At 36.3% G+C, this 16430-nt stretch overlaps 3 protein-coding genes across 3 annotated transcripts; 2 read left to right on the forward strand and 1 right to left on the reverse strand.

Annotated features, from left to right (window-relative positions):
* Positions 1 to 4227: 4227 nt before the first annotated feature.
* Positions 4228 to 11748, forward strand: MONOS_15953 (uncharacterized protein; the record flags this gene model as incomplete). The annotated part of the gene is made up of 2 exons (XM_067868858.1): positions 4228 to 4315; positions 4367 to 11748. 2 exons carry the CDS (start codon positions 4228 to 4230, stop codon positions 11746 to 11748), a joined length of 7470 nt encoding a protein of 2489 aa, XP_067730755.1.
* A 2784-nt stretch (positions 11749 to 14532) lies between these two features.
* MONOS_16458c1 (putative Ras family) lies at positions 14533 to 15150 on the forward strand (the record flags this gene model as incomplete). The annotated part of the gene is made up of 1 exon (XM_067869366.1): positions 14533 to 15150. The coding sequence occupies one exon, from the start codon at positions 14533 to 14535 to the stop codon at positions 15148 to 15150; it is 618 nt and encodes a 205-aa protein (XP_067730756.1).
* Positions 15151 to 15610: 460 nt separating this feature from the next.
* Positions 15611 to 16228, reverse strand: MONOS_16458c2 (putative Ras family; the record flags this gene model as incomplete). Its single annotated transcript, XM_067869367.1, has 1 exon — positions 15611 to 16228. One exon carries the CDS (start codon positions 16226 to 16228, stop codon positions 15611 to 15613), a length of 618 nt encoding a protein of 205 aa, XP_067730757.1.
* Between the last annotated feature and the right edge of the window lie 202 nt (positions 16229 to 16430).

Genomic DNA, 16430 nt, shown 5'->3' on the forward strand with positions numbered 1-16430 from the left:
AAGATTAGGTTATTGCTTATTAACAAAATTTTTGAAAAAAATATATTTGTGAATATTTTTGAATGAAAAAATAAAAAATATTAATTAAAGGAACTTGTGAGGTATTTCACCTGTCCGTTTTTTCAAAATTCAAGAGAAGATTGGTTATAATTTAGGCTGCAAATAATCACATTTTTTCTAACATCAAAAAAAAAATTTCTTATTTTTTTTTGTTATTTCATCTGTAATAATCACTCCAAAATCGCGAATAATCACTAAATTTAAGAAAACGATAGGTATTTTTCTTCATTGGTTCTTTTGACATTTCAACTTGCCTATCAATTGAGAATTCACTCTTCGTTTTAAAGCATTGACTTCCAGTCTTAGCAAAAATAATGCTTGTTTTATCAGATTTGATTATTATTACAATATTATTTTTCTTTTGTGGAAATATTGCAATTATTTCTTTTTCGTATTGGAAATTTTTTATTCCTTCTTTTTTATATCTGCCACTAAATATTCTAGCTCCCAAGAGAACAAAAGAAATGTATTTGTAAAAAGAAAACTTTCTTAACTTTTTATTAATAATTCCAAAAACAATTTTTTTATTCATTGATTTTTTAAAAATCGATCTTAAATCTTAGCGTTTGTTTTTTAAAATCAAAGAAAAGCTCACATTTCAACATGCTTTTAATTTTGAGTGTTTTAAATATTGTTATAGTTAGTGTTAATAATGGTGGACACTTTCAAAATCTGTGGACAGTCGAATTTTCTCAACAACAATTGATAGTTGCATTTTGACAATTAGCCCGATTATTTCCTTATTGAATACAAACTCATGTGAATTGTTTTAATAATTTATCCAACACAGTGAAAAATAACTATTCTTATTTTTTGTTTTTGGAGAAACTCGGAGAAATAAGATTCTCCGGGTTTTTCCGAAAAATAAAATTGCATCTTTCTTTTTTCTTGGAAGCAAGTTGTTTCATTTTTCTATAACTTTTAAGTTCATATGCATTGAGGAAATAATTGGGCTAATTGTCAAAATGCAACTATCAACGGTTGTTGAGATCACACAACTGTCCACAGTTATTGAAAGTGTCCACCATTATGAACACTAACTATATTGTCATTAATAATTTTTTTTTGACATTTTAAACTTCGTTTTTTTTATTATTTGTTCCATTTCACAAAATTTCGACAAATTGAAGTTTTAATATGAATGAACGAGATTTTTCGTAATTCTAAACGCGGAAATATGAATATAATTAACAAAAAAGGATTCTAAAAATGAATAAAACATCAATTTTATTTATGATCGTGATTATTATTCAGAAAAACTTGCATTTGGATAATTTTTGTTTCTTTTACTTCAAACTAAGTGATTTTGATTTAAAATTTCTGTAATGAACATAAATATCATTTTTTCAAACATTTTTCAACATTGGTGTTTATTTTCGAAGTCATAACTTTTTTCTGTGTGATGATTTTCAAAATGTTTTATTCCTTTGGAAAAGAATTCTCCATTTATTGAGCAAAAAATATAGGACATCGCACACAATACCGGACAAGATCAATTTCACAATAACCACAAGAGGAATAATTCTGATAATTTTTATCAAAATATACACCATCAATACAAACTCAATTGATAAACGAGACTTTCAGGACAGCTTCGCTTGAGCTCAGAAAAAATAAATGTCGAAATTTCGGAGAAATAGAATTTTGAGTTTATCAAAGATTTCGATATTAATTTTTTCCGAGCATAAACGAGGAAGAAATGAAAGTCTTGTTTATCAAATGTGTTTGTATTGAAAAGATATATTTTGATAAAAATTATCAGAATTATTCCTCTTGTGGTTATTGTGAAATTGATCTTGTCCGGTATTTTGTGCAATATCTGTAATCCACAAGGAAAATAAAGTTATTCCATGTTATTTTTGTTATTACACGTATCTTTATTTATATCACAAATCTGATTCGTGCAAAGAGATATGGGACGAAATATTTTGCTTTATGAATTTAGTCCCATTTTCCTCTAACAAATATTATTCTCAAATTTTGGATTTTTCTGTTAATATTTGCATAGTTTAGTTTGATTCATAATGAAATGAATGAATGAAAAGGTTAGAACAAATTTCAATTTATTTCATAATTGCAAAAATATTATCCCATATTTTTTATTTGAACCATAAAAAATGTTCTGATAACTGTAAAATCCAAATAAAACCTTATTGTTAATACAGCATCGAAAAAGAAAAGTGCAGAACTACTCCATTCTTTTTTGCGATGAAGATGCAGAAACAAAAGAATTGAAAGCGAGGGCTTCTTTAACTGAAGGAGCATTGTCAAATCCTCATTCAATCAGTGCAGTTCAACAGCCAGATCAAACAAAAAATTCTGAAGAAAGGCAACACATAAAAGAAGAGTCCGCCAGCAGTCCCCTTTTGAACAGTCAGAACAAAACTGCTGTCAACAGCGAAGCAGATGTTAATTCCTTTGATAAAACACCACAAACACTGTGCTCAACAATAGAGAAGATGTCTTTGAGTTCTCCATCATATTTTTGCCAACGTTATCTTCAGTAGTCAATGTGTCATATTTGCCTTTCCAAGTGAAGCCAATGATATTTCATTGATTTCGACAATTTTCCAAATCCACATTCCATTCCATTCCGATTTGCATTCTTCTTTGAATATGTTTCCATTTCCATTGTAACTTTATCAGATTTTTCGAAAATGCATTGGTTGCTTTTTAACATTGAAAAGCAATATTTTGAACATCACTTGTACATCAACCACGTGACATTCATCACAAGGTATAAATCATTGATTCGTAAATTCTGTTCAATTGGTTTTCTCATTCTCCATCATCTTTTTACATATTTTAGCACGAGATATTTTGAAGATACACCAATTTTATTTTTTTGAAATACACACAATTTTATCAGAAAAGCGCTGGCTTTGGCGAGAATTTGCATTGATGGGAATTGCTTGGGAAGAAAAGATAACATAATTGGAGCACAAGGAAGAGAGCGAAGAAAAAGAAGAAAAAGAAGAAAATTGAAAAGAAAGTGAAAGGATGAGGTTGATGAGAAGAAGAAGAAAGAGATGGAAGCAGGGCCAATACAGAACGGAAAGCGAAGAACAAGAAATTGGAAAGGAAGAAGAGTTGAATGGGGTTATTAGTGTTTTGTAAAGAGAATATTTAGCTGGCAAAGAAGGACAAATTGTGTTTGTGTTTGTTTGCAGATTAATATTGATTTTTTTGAATGATGAAAAATTGAAGAAATGTGAAATATGAGAAACGATAGAATCAATTTTAATTTTTCATTTATTTTGGAAAATGTATTTTTGAGAAATAATTACAACACATTTTATTCTTTTATTTGGTTTTTTTTAAATCTTTTTGAATTTCTTCTTTCCTTTTTTTAAAAAGAATATGAGAAGAGAAGGTTCCATTGCATATTCTCTCAATTGGAACAAAGGATTTCTTGAAAGGCATCTTTTCTCAGAAAAAAAAGCAGATGAGTATTTTTGAATAACAAACATTGGTTGTTTGCACTGATTGGATAAATATGCAAAATTGAGAAGGAGCAAGAATGCGGGTGACAAATAAAGTAGAAGAGGTTGTTTGGATGTTTGGAGCAAAGAAGAAGGCGAAGAGGAATGAAAAAGAGAGGAAATGAAGAGAAGAAGAGGGAAGAGAAGAAGAGGAACTTTTCAATGAAATGATGTAAAAGTTGGAGGAAAGTTGTGAAGAGAGAGCAGTTGATCAGCAGACAAGTGGAAGAAAGAGAATGTGGATGAAGAAGAACCCATCATTTAAGAGCAATTGGAAAGGATTTATTTTATAATTCGAAACAACACATTCAAATGGTGATTTTGAGATCATTTTTTTGGATGAGAGATTTTCACCTTTTTGTGCTTTTATTCGACAGCAATTTATTTTAAGAAAAGGTTTTTTTTTTTCATCTTTCATTCAATTTTAACTTTTCATTTTATTTTATTTTTTGAAGTGAAAGAATTTCATGTGCATCAGCAAATACCGATTCATGCCTGACAAAAACCAATGAAGCTGCATGCTTTGGATATGCACCATATGTATTTCAAAAGCCCACAAAATGATTGTAACAAGAAGAATTTTTTCAATTTTCCATTGTGATAAAAACCATTATTTATTTCTATTTGATCATTCAGAAAAAAATAAAAATTTTCAACTCAAAATTGACTTTCATTCCTCTTGAGAATGCTTTTGTTCCTTTTTGCATGTTTGATTCTTGGAAATACATTTGAAGCACAAGATGTCTCTGGAATTGCCATATTTCAAAACAAAGGTATTCTTTCGAATTGTTATTTTTTCAATTATTCTCTTTATTTGGGTTCAGGTTATTCAAATGATGCACAATATCTGTCAGAGACCGATAGCAATTATATATTTGAGCAGAATGCATTATTAGAAGTGAAAAGATTACAGTCAGGACTTTCTACAGTGAAAAACACTATTTTGGGATTCCGCAATTCTACAGTTGGACTGAAAAATGTGGCAATTGAGCATTCTTCTTCAACATGTGTGCTGATAACAGACAAGTCGAATTTGATGTTGGATTCCTGCATCTCTCACCAAAAATTGGAATCTCCGTTTTTTTTGCAAAGTGGGGCAATCTGCCTTTCAAACATGAGCGTAATACACCAAAAGAATGTTTATTCACCCGGCCTCATATTTTCATCTGATGATTCAAGTGTTGCCATTTTGAGGAATTCCATCATCACAGATCTGGCTGTATCCTCTTCAGGCTATTTCCTGTTGTCTGGAAAGAGCCAAAGTGAACAGATTGATAATTGTGCCTTCAGGAACATGTCAGTGAAATTAGACAATGGCAATGATTGGAACGTGGAACATTCATGCTTGTTGAGTTCAATGGATAACTGCTTCATTTATTTGTGTGTGAATGCCTTTGAAGGAGGGATCTCAAGTGGATCCTTTTCTTCAGAGAAATTTATCTGCAAAAACGCAACAATAAGCGACGGGAAAAGAGAAATGAATGCTCTTGAGAAAAAAGGACAAATGAACTTAACAAATAGCCAATCCTTTTCATTGTGTGAATGGGTTGACTGCACCGCACCACAAGGAGGTGCTCTTTATGTTCATGACAATGAAAATGCAACTCTCAGAGTTGAGAATTCTTCCTTTTTGAGATGCAATGCTTCCTCGGCAAGAGGAGGAGGAATGTATACATTGAAAATCGCTGAATGCATTGTGCTCCATTCCACATTTGTTCAATGTTCTGCTGAAACAAGCAGTGGCTACGGAGGCGGAGGAATTTCATCAGAATATGTTGATGCACAGACAATGGTTGATGATTGCTCCTTTTATAACTGTTCTTCTAAAGTTGATGCAGGAGCAATGTTTCTTCGAACGACAAAAACAGACAAACAGAAAGAATGCATTATTAATTCATATTTTGATAACTGCCGATGCAATAGATCAACTGGAAATGTAGGTGGAGCAATAGAACATTGGGAATGCACTGATCAAGTAATTATTTCAAATTGTTTTTTTTGTCATTGCTATTCAATGCAGGGAGCAGGAGCTGTTGGTATATTAATTAATAGTTACAATCACGGAATATTGTTTTATTACTGCTTTTTCCATAATAATACATGCGTTGCAGGGGGTCATGATATTGTTCTTTATAATTCAACATCAAACAACATTGATCCCACATGCTATTCAACAAGGAATACATCAAACAGAGTCAGCACAGATTATTCTAAAACTGTTGATAAAAGCGAATGGCTTAGAAACGATTTTGGAATAATGAGATATGTCTCCTCAGTGCAAACAGAACCTTGTACAACTGATGCATATGCATGTGGGCTGAACGAAAGCTATCCTTGTGGAACTATCAGGCATTGCTTGACTCAGCTTATTCCTGATATTGTCACAGATATTGAGATACTCACAGGAACGATCACAGAAACCAAGAATGTGGATTGCGGAATTAACACTTTCACAATATATGGCCAAAGTGATTTGAGTTCAACAGTTCAAATAGAATTTGAAGCATCTGGTTTGTCTCTTTTTTCTGTATCAGCGGGAACATTGACCGTAAATAACCTTGCCCTTGTGCATGACTCAGCACATGCAAATAATCGAGCTTCGAGGCTATTTGAGATCACTGGAACAGGAGAGATGCATATAAGTGGGCTGAACATATCTGTTGGGAGCGGACAATCATCAGAAACAGCGTTCACCACTGAGCTTATTAATGTTCAGAGTGGGATGTTTCAGATGGAAAATGTGAACTGGGCAAAGACCATCTCCACTTTTTCGTTGTTTTCGCTTTCTTCGACAAACGAAATTTCATTGACACTTTCAGAATGTGCCTTCAGTGGAATTGAAAGAACAACCAGCGGAGCAGCTGTGATGTCGTTTTCTAATGATAAGGCAAATATCGATCTGGATTCTTGTTCATTTTTGGAATGTGGAAGCAGAACTTCAGCTGATGGAGGATCGATGATGCTATGTGCCGGAGAAGTGAATGAAGTGAAAGTGAAAGGCGGGACCTTTAATGAGTGCTATTGCTCAGCAACAGATGGCCTTGGGGGAGGAATCCTTCTTCGATTGATGAAGGAAAATCCAAATTTCCTGATTTCTTCTTCCTTTGGCACAAACACAGCCAAATGGGGGAATGATATCTTCGTCTTATCACCAAATCTGGAAATGACTGCAAAATCAAAAAAGATCTCGTGCGTTACAGATTCATTGGATTCTGTTGACAAAGTGCAGGGATATGACAATGGAAATACGACTATGGAAATCCCTCTGTGCATCTATCTCCTTCCAATTCCAGAAGAAATACATGTGAGCAGCACCGAGGCATCTGACCATTCCCATTGTGGAATTGTCCAATTCCCTTGTTTGACAATGAAGCACTCCCTCACAAGGCTTACAGGTGAAAAGAAAGTTGCTGTGAATGGAATAATTTTGATAAGCGATGAATTGGCCTTCTCTGATCAAAAGCATGAAATCCGAGGAAATGATGATCAAAGTGGTTGGACGGTGTCTGATGCAAGTTCAATTTCCAATTCAGCGATGATAACAGCAAGTACTGAAACAGAATTATCAACACTTATCTTTTCTCTTCCTCCTACTCTTTCATCACACTCCATTTTTATTTCTTCTTCTTCGCAACTGACTTTGTCTCGTTGTTCTTTAACTCTTCAAGATTCTTCATCAGAATTGGTATCCTTATTCTTATCCATTGCCTCAGGAATCCTGACAATTGATTCGTTTTCTGCTTCGTCTATCACCGTGAGTGAAAATCCATTGATCTCATTGCCTGGAAGTGACTCAAAGGCTGAGTTAACGAGCAATCAGTGGTTGAACATGACGAACTGCACTTTTTCTGAAATCGAAAGAGCAGCTGGAAGTGGAAGCTGTGTTAGCGTTGACAACAGCGATGATGAAAATACGAACACACAAATAAATATTGAAGAATGCATTTTTGATGAATGCTCTGTGCTGAATGATGGAAGCAGAGGAGGGGCAATCAATGCTCAGCTGAAAGGGAATACTCAATTGAACATTATTTCATGCACATTCACAGGATGCACAGCACCAACTGGAGAAGAAGGGAAGACTGGCTTTGGGGGAGGAATGGCACTGAAGTTGATTGATGATGGTTCTTCGTTTGTGATCTTATCACCTGTTTTTGAGGCAGACAAGCCAAATGTTGCAAAATATGGAAATGATCTCTTTGTTGAAGCATTCAACTTGACAAAGAGCATCACAAACACCTCACTTCCATTTGTATCTGGGCATCTTGCTGATGTTTCATTGAATTCCATGAGAGGCTTTGATGGGAGTGATACAATGAATGCCATTCCATTGATGTATTTCTGGCTTGCAATCAGCTCAGAGATATTCATTGGATCTGAAGGAAGAGATACGCGTGCCTGTGGGTTCTCAGATTATCCCTGTCTTTCAATTGATTATTCTTTGGATCGATTGCCAGGAGGAAGTGAAAAGAATATAACCATCATTGGAAAAGGAATTCTTCAGAAAAGTGTTGAACTCTGTGGAATCTCAATAAAATCGGATGTTACAAATAAATGCTCTTTGGAATGTCACTCATCGCTTGAAGGAGCAGAAGGAGCAGCAATGAAGATATCTGGAATAACCAATTTCGAACTGATAAAGTTTGTTATTCCATCTTCATTCACAAGTGGAGTCAATTATTTGATGCATGTTGACTCAAGCGATGGGTCGTTGACTGTGAAAGACTGTTCGTTCACAAAAAATGAAGAAAGCGGAGAAGAAATAATCAACTATGGGTTGATCAAGGCAGATGGAGGCACAGTCCAATTGGAATTGGTGTCAATTCAATCGCTATCTTTTTCACATGATGTTATTTCTGTGTTGTCAGCAACAATATTGAACATCAAAAATCTGACGACGAAGAATATTGAGCTGGATGGGGCAAGTGGATTGAGGATTTCAAAGAGTTCAGGGAGAGAGAAAAATGAAGCTGAACAAGATGTTGTTATTGAGTGGAGCATATTCGAAGAAGTCACTCAAAACACAACTGATGATATTCCCATCATTCGGAATTACAATGATGAGCCTTTGAAAGTTGCGATTCGAAACACAACGATGAAGAAGTGTGGCGGAACGAGGTGTGGAAAGGGAGGAGGGATGTTTTGTGTGTTGAATGAGGGAGGAAGCTTCGACTGCTCATTTTGCACGATTTCTGAGTGCTTCTGCTCCACCATTGGAAGAGGCGGCTGGCTGTTTCTGGAGTGTTCCTCGACAGTTGAGCAGCCTCTGAATTTTGTCCTTTCGAATATCACATTCAGAGATAACTCTGCATTGAGAGGGAGAGATGCGTATGTGAGATGCCACTCAATCGATTCACAAATAATTGACGAACAATTCTTGCTGGATTTCAGAGCACCGTTTGTGAAAGAGCTGGCGATATGGGGATGCACAACAGATTCGTTTGTTGGGGAAGAAGATCTTTTGCTGAGGGTTGTGAAATACCAGAGCGAGACGATATTTGTGTCTTCTGTTTCTGAAAATCATACAGACAGCAAGCAATGCGGAGAGTTCAACATGCCTTGCCAATCATTGGATACGGGAGTTCAACATATCATTCCTTCATCATATTCTCAACTGCTAATCTCAAAAGAAACAGTTGTTGTTGGGGAATGCGAAGCGAAGGATGTGATCATCCGCTCACTTCAATCTCCCACAGCTGCTTTGGTTCATCTGAACTCAACAATAACCAACGATGGCAGTATTGTCACAACTTCAGAGAATGTTCGGATTGAGAAATTGAAATTCAACTTTGGGAAGTCATTTTGTTATTCTGGAAGTTCTATCATTCATGAAGGAAGTGGCGAACTATCTCTTTCAATTGTTGATTTTTCTTCAATTGGAGAGATAAATAGCATTGAAACTGTTGTTCTGAATTCAACCTTGTTAAGCGTCGAAAGTGGAATTTTTCACATTGACAACTGCTCAATTTCAATGCTTTCATTCCAGAAGCCTTCATTTCTGTTAAAAGGAGATGAGACAAATATTACAAATGTGAAACTGGAACAAATTGAATCAACAACAGATGTGTTTGAGATTGGGCAGTGCAAAGAAGTTGCATTTAATTGGGTTGTGGCTGATGAAGTGGAGCTGTCTGAGGGCTGCATCATTGCGATTCATGGTTCGAATTCAGGAACAATTTCGATTGGAATTTCCTCATTCAACAACTGCTCAAGGAATTCGGAAGGATCTTCTGTTCTCTCTGTTTCTTCAGCTTCAGCACAAATAACATTTTCAAACTGCTCTTGCACGAATTGTATTTCATTGTCTGAAAAAGGAAGTGTTGTGGAGGTGAGCAATTCAACGAATGTTTTGATGGATTCATGTCGATTTGTTGGAGTTTTTGAGAAAGAAATTGATAATGACAGAATTAATTCTTTTGAAGAAATCTGCGAATGGAGTGGATCACTTGTTCATTCAGCGAATTCTTTATTGATGATGAAGGATGTGACAATATCGAATTCTTCATCAGGTGGATTTTCAGTTTCCGCTGGCAGTGTGACGATTGAGAAAGGAGAGTTTATGAACAACAATCCATTCATTGGAAAATATCCATCGGTGAGAAGAAACATTATTTGCTCAGATTCTGCTTCACTGACTATTTCCAGTTTGAAAGGAGGAGATGGATTGAAAGATAATTCTTCTCTTTGGATTTTGAATGATGGATGCACCCTTGGTGGAATATCAGGAGAAAGATCATCTCCTTTCTTCATTCCAAAGCACGAAGAGGCATCTCTCATTGAAAATGGAAACAATGTTTCAATGAAATTCAAAGGAGCACTTCTTCTTCCTTGTGATTTGTCATTCAGACTGGTGTATAAAACAGGGGATGTGGAGTTGGTTGAGACATATCCTTTTGAGGAAGACAGTTTTATATCAGAAACGGAAGTGATTGGAAGAATCCCATCAGAAAATATTTCAACGATTGCAGATGAAACAGAGGTGTCAGTGATGATTCTGTTTGGAAAACAATTGGCTGCTACTTCTTCACAGATTCTGAAGAACAGAAGTGAGTCCAAGGAGGATGGAGATAAAAGAATTGTTGAAGGAGGAAAAGAAAGAAAATCTTATTGGTTGCTAATTGTGATCATTATGGCTATTGTTCTATTGATTGTTCTGATTGTTTCTGTTATTCTTGCAGTCAGATGGAGAAAGGCAAAGAATGAAGCAGAAGATCTGAGAGAGATTGTGAATGATAACATCAGAAAGGATCCGAAGGCATTCGAGATGGTAACAATGGAGATGTCGCCAGAAGAGCAGTGGAGGAGAGCTGAGAGGGAGGCTGAGAAGAAGAATGAGGAGAGGATGAAGAAAAGAGTATATGCGAAAAGCCTTCAGCATTCAGAGTCATCTGAGCATTTGCTGGCTGAGAGTGGATCGACTGAATACATCCTGGGAAAAGATTCAGACAAGATCCCTGAATGGATGCTGGAGAAGGTTGATGATGAGGAAGAGAAAAGAAAGAGATCTCCTTCACCATCCATTTCATCCACTTCATCCACAGACACATCAGACACAGAGTCCACTTTTGTTCGGAGGGAAGATCTGTGCCCAACCACATCATCGATGTCGAATCTGGTGGATGCAATCGCATGCTCATCACCTCACGAGAAGCTGATTGTGGACTTGAGGGATTCACTGTTCATGTTGCTTCATGGAAGGAACGAGAAGAAAGAGATGGCGATTGGGAGTGTGAAAGAAAGGGAGATGACAGCTGCCCAAATCTTGTTCTGGGTAGCTAATCTAGCACTCCACTCCTTTGATGAGATGGAAAACAAGCTTCAGTCACTTGCCAATCTGAGTCCACATATTGTGCTGTTCTCCGAACACATGGTCATCTGCATTGTCATGCATTCAGACCTTTTATCAGATAACTCTGATTCATCATCGATCTCATCATCAACTGTTATCACGTCTGCAAGTGATGATGATGATGATGAAAGTGACTCCCTTCCCTCATCCGCCTTTGAGGATGAAGATAGCTTCAAAAAAGAGTGTTTGAGGTGGAAGGCACCAGAGCTGCTGATCAACAAGAACATGGGGGCAACAAAGAAGTCGGTGGTGTTCTCGATCGGGATGATGCTGTGGGAGTGCCTGACGCTCCAGATCCCGTTCGGGGAGCATGAGGCTGTGATTGCTGGAGACAAGATTGCAAAGGAGAGGCTTTGAGCATGTGCGGAAATACTGCAAGCACATTCTCTTTGGTCGTCAGCGAATGCCTCTCCTTTCAGCCTTCCAACCGGCCTTCGCTCGTCTCCATTTCGAGAGAGTTCTTTCAGAAGTTCCCCGAGTCGGCCAAGCTCCCCACAATGACTGACGCACTCTTCACAAACCAGCAATCTGCCATCAGCAGAAACAGCTGCTGCAGCTATTAGTGTTTGCTTTTCTCATTCCATCACAAGCATCGCCATCGTTCACACCCCTCGTATTCATCTCTTAATCTCTCTCTTTTTTCTTTTTTGCTTTTGGCGAATAATTACAAGAAAGAATGAAATAAGCGCTGCCCATGGCCTCTGAAGGCTTTCTTTTCTTTTCTTTTCTTTTCTTTTGTTTCTGTTGCCTCCAAACAGGGCTTGGCATTTGCCAGCCAGAGTCTGATGTTTGCGTTTTTCTGTGTTGTTTTTTCACTTCGCTCGAAAGTGATTTTTCACAACCACTTTCGTTTTATTGCTTGTAAATCCACTTCAAAATGGAAAGACATCGAGCCAAATGATTTCTGAAATCCTTTGATCTTCCTCTGTGAATTGCCTTCTTCTCTGAAATGAATGATCCCTGAAAAATAAATCCCAGCATCCTTGCTTTGACTCAGCCAAGAAATCAAAATCAAAAATGTAATTCCACTTTCACCTGCGCAAAAACCCAGAATGCACCTTTCTCAGCCTTGGCCAAATTTCTAGAGTCATGCCAAGATGACTTTTTTTTATTCATTCAAAACATGAAATATGTCAATATAAAAATCGTTGAGATAAAAATAACAGCAAACGATGTGAAAGGAAATGGCACTCAAGGAAATGAGAGGCTTCAAATAAGTTCCATCAAAACGAAGAGAGAAACACTCTGGAATTTATTTTTTTTATTGAGAGCTCATTGCCTCCTTCTTTCAAACGATTCAAGACATAAGGCAAGAAGCTGAGTCATCTTGTGCATTCTTGCAGCGATTGCACCCAGCATCTTGCATTCCCATTCCATCCCAAAATAACTGCATTCCCCAATGAAAAATTCCCACCTCTATTAACATGGCACAGATTCACAGAGTATCCCCTTCCACTTTGTCATCCTTTTTGAGTTTCGTCATTGATCATCAACAAGGCACTTTCAGCCGAAGCATAAATATCTCTTCCCTTTTGAAATAGAAACGCGCTTTCGCTGCCAATGACACAAACAAAAATTAGGCACTCAAGCTTCAGCTTTCAATTAACTTGCGATGCTCCAGGGGGAAAATGAAATAAAAAAAAATGTAATTGTGAACCAATGGAACATTTGCTGGCCATTTCTTGAACGCTCCAACTTGATCTGAACATCGCTTCTCTGCTTCCATTTGCATCATCCCTTGTTTCCAGTTTGAAGAATCTGTTATCACTACAGCTCCGCGCCCTCCAATCAACACACGTACCTGCTAGTTGGATGCATGCCCGCCAAAAAATGAGCTGTTTTTCTTTTTCCCCATATCCTTTTCCTTCCAGAATCTGTCTTTAAGGTATAGCAACGATACAAATACCGAAGCACGCAAAATCATTTGTCGGCAAGCGCATCAGATGATCAATGTCAATTTCAGTTCTTGTTCATTCAGCCATTTTCTTTGCTTTTCGCAGGCAAACATCCCTCGCATTTTTGCTTTCCACAAAATGTGACATGGCGCCTGCACATTTTGGAGGGAAAAAAAAATTAAAAGGAAAAGTGCCAATAAAAGCAAACTGAACTGGATCCTCTTCAGTTGGCCATTTCCCAAACGATTTTTCTGCCAATATGGCTCTTATGGAATTTCTCAACAAAAAAATTCTAAAAAAGAAAAGAGCTGGTCTTTTCAACAAAAGCATCCTTTCCATTCATAAAAATTCCAAACCTCTTTTTTTCCTAGCACCTGCAATGCATTCAATATTTTTATGTTCAGATCCTCAAGCAGAAGCAAAGGAGGGACTCTTTTTCCATTTTTGGGGAAAAAAATAAAACAACAAAAAGGCATTTCATGCTCGATATCGGACAGTTCCAAAAGATTGCATGCCTTGAGATAAACTTTATTGCTTTATTGCGAGCAGTGTCTTTCTGTGCTGGCACCAGCCATTCCCTCGTTTTTTGAGTCATCGAAAAGAATCTCCACAAAAATGAGGGGGAAAAAATAAAAGAACATTATCATCTGACATGAAAATAGCTTTTGCTCAGTGGCTTCTTGCAACGGTCGCTCATCGCCAAACAACCACAGTCCGGCACACACAAATTGATAGGAAAACAAAAATCATCTTCCAAATGACACGCTCTCCCCACAAATTGCAGACTTTGCTCAACGCTTAATTTCTATCAAATCCAGCAGCTTAGCATGTTCATCCGTTTTTGTGCCGCCTAAGAGCAAATGCACGTTTTTTTGTTCTCAATTTTTGATTTTGAAGAAATAATTATTCGTTGATCATTTCGCTTCCAAATCCTTAAAACAAAGTGTGCATATTTATTATTAAAATGCAAATATTACAGCAAATCAATTTATTATCTGTAGGCTTTGATGCAAAATGAAAACATTCTAGAGAATGAAAAATTAATTTATTTCTAATAAAAATCATGTAAAAAGTCATTGAATTTTCAAAAGATGAATATTAAAATTTGACTTTTGAAAAAGAATATTTTCACAATTAATTTTTATTTTTATAGAACAATTATATTGACATTCTTTCAAAGTTAATAAGTGAAAAGATTCAAAAAATGAAAAAAAAGATCAAAATATAATAAAAATATTTCTTTTTGATGAGTGAGACAGAAGAGGAAGTGAGGATGTGGCTAAACGTAATCGGTATGTATGGAGTAGGCGTCACTTCACTGATTCAAAGATACGTTGATGGACACCTACACAATTCTAGAACTGGAATCGGTATTGATTTCAAATCAAAAAATGTTTCTGCTGATGATAAAAATGTTCAGGTGTATTTTATTGATGTTCCTTTCAATCATCTGACTTTGATTCCGAGAGTTTATTTTCGAGTGTCAGATGCTTGCGCACTTGTCTTCAGACTGTCGTCGCGTGATTCTTTTGATTGCTTGAAAGAGATGAAAAAAAAGATAGACAACTTAATGGCGAATGCTTCGAGTGATTGTCCGCTTATCGTTATTGGAAATGGAAGTGATCAGAGGGAGCATCGGGCTGTCAACCGATTCGAGGTGGAAGACTGGTGCAAAAAAGAGGGATTTTGTGGGTATTATGAGGCGTCAGCAGAAACAGGAGAGAATGTGGATGAGGCATTCACAGAGATGGTACGGCTGGGTTTGGATTACCACGAATCCAAACCCGTTGAAGCAGATGAGGCTGTTGCAGAGAAGCCATCTGCCAAAAACGAGAAAACATCATTCAAATGTTTTCTGATGTGAAATAGAGGATTTCTTCAATTAATTTTTTATTTATTTAATATTATTTATAGTTGGGTGCAAAACCCGCACTTGTGCAAAAACCCGCACACTTAACATTTTCTTTCGAAATACTCTTCCACTTTTATATATGTAAAAGCGTTTGGCATTTTGATGCCACCTGTACCTTTTTTTTGTCCAATATTAAGTATTTCGAATGAAAAATCAAAAACAAAAATATTTGATCAAAAGATCAAAAAAGATCAAAATTTTTAGTTTTTGATTTTTCATTCGAAATACTAAAAATTGGACAAAAAAAAGTCACCGGTTGCATTAAAATGCTAAACGCTATCAAATATATGAAAGTGGATGAGTATTTCGATAGAAAATGTCAAGTGTGCGGGTTTTTGCACAAGTGCGTGTTTTGCACCCAACTATAAATAATATTAAATAAATAAAAAATTAATTGAAGAAATCCTCTATTTCACATCAGAAAACATTTGAATGATGTTTTCTCGTTTTTGGCAGATGGCTTCTCTGCAACAGCCTCATCTGCTTCAACGGGTTTGGATTCGTGGTAATCCAAACCCAGCCGTACCATCTCTGTGAATGCCTCATCCACATTCTCTCCTGTTTCTGCTGACGCCTCATAATACCCACAAAATCCCTCTTTTTTGCACCAGTCTTCCACCTCGAATCGGTTGACAGCCCGATGCTCCCTCTGATCACTTCCATTTCCAATAACGATAAGCGGACAATCACTCGAAGCATTCGCCATTAAGTTGTCTATCTTTTTTTTCATCTCTTTCAAGCAATCAAAAGAATCACGCGACGACAGTCTGAAGACAAGTGCGCAAGCATCTGACACTCGAAAATAAACTCTCGGAATCAAAGTCAGATGATTGAAAGGAACATCAATAAAATACACCTGAACATTTTTATCATCAGCAGAAACATTTTTTGATTTGAAATCAATACCGATTCCAGTTCTAGAATTGTGTAGGTGTCCATCAACGTATCTTTGAATCAGTGAAGTGACGCCTACTCCATACATACCGATTACGTTTAGCCACATCCTCACTTCCTCTTCTGTCTCACTCATCAAAAAGAAATATTTTTATTATATTTTGATCTTTTTTTTCATTTTTTGAATCTTTTCACTTATTAACTTTGAAAGAATGTCAATATAATTGTTCTATAAAAATAAAAATTAATTGTGAAAATATTCTTTTTCAAAAGTCAAATTTTAATATTCATCTTTTGAAAATTCAATGACTTTTTACATGATTTTTATTAGAAATAAA

Source organism: Monocercomonoides exilis (genome assembly GCF_001643675.1).
Source record: "Monocercomonoides exilis strain PA203 chromosome Unknown scaffold13-1861174, whole genome shotgun sequence".
NCBI classification, from domain to species: domain Eukaryota; phylum Preaxostyla; order Oxymonadida; family Polymastigidae; genus Monocercomonoides; species Monocercomonoides exilis.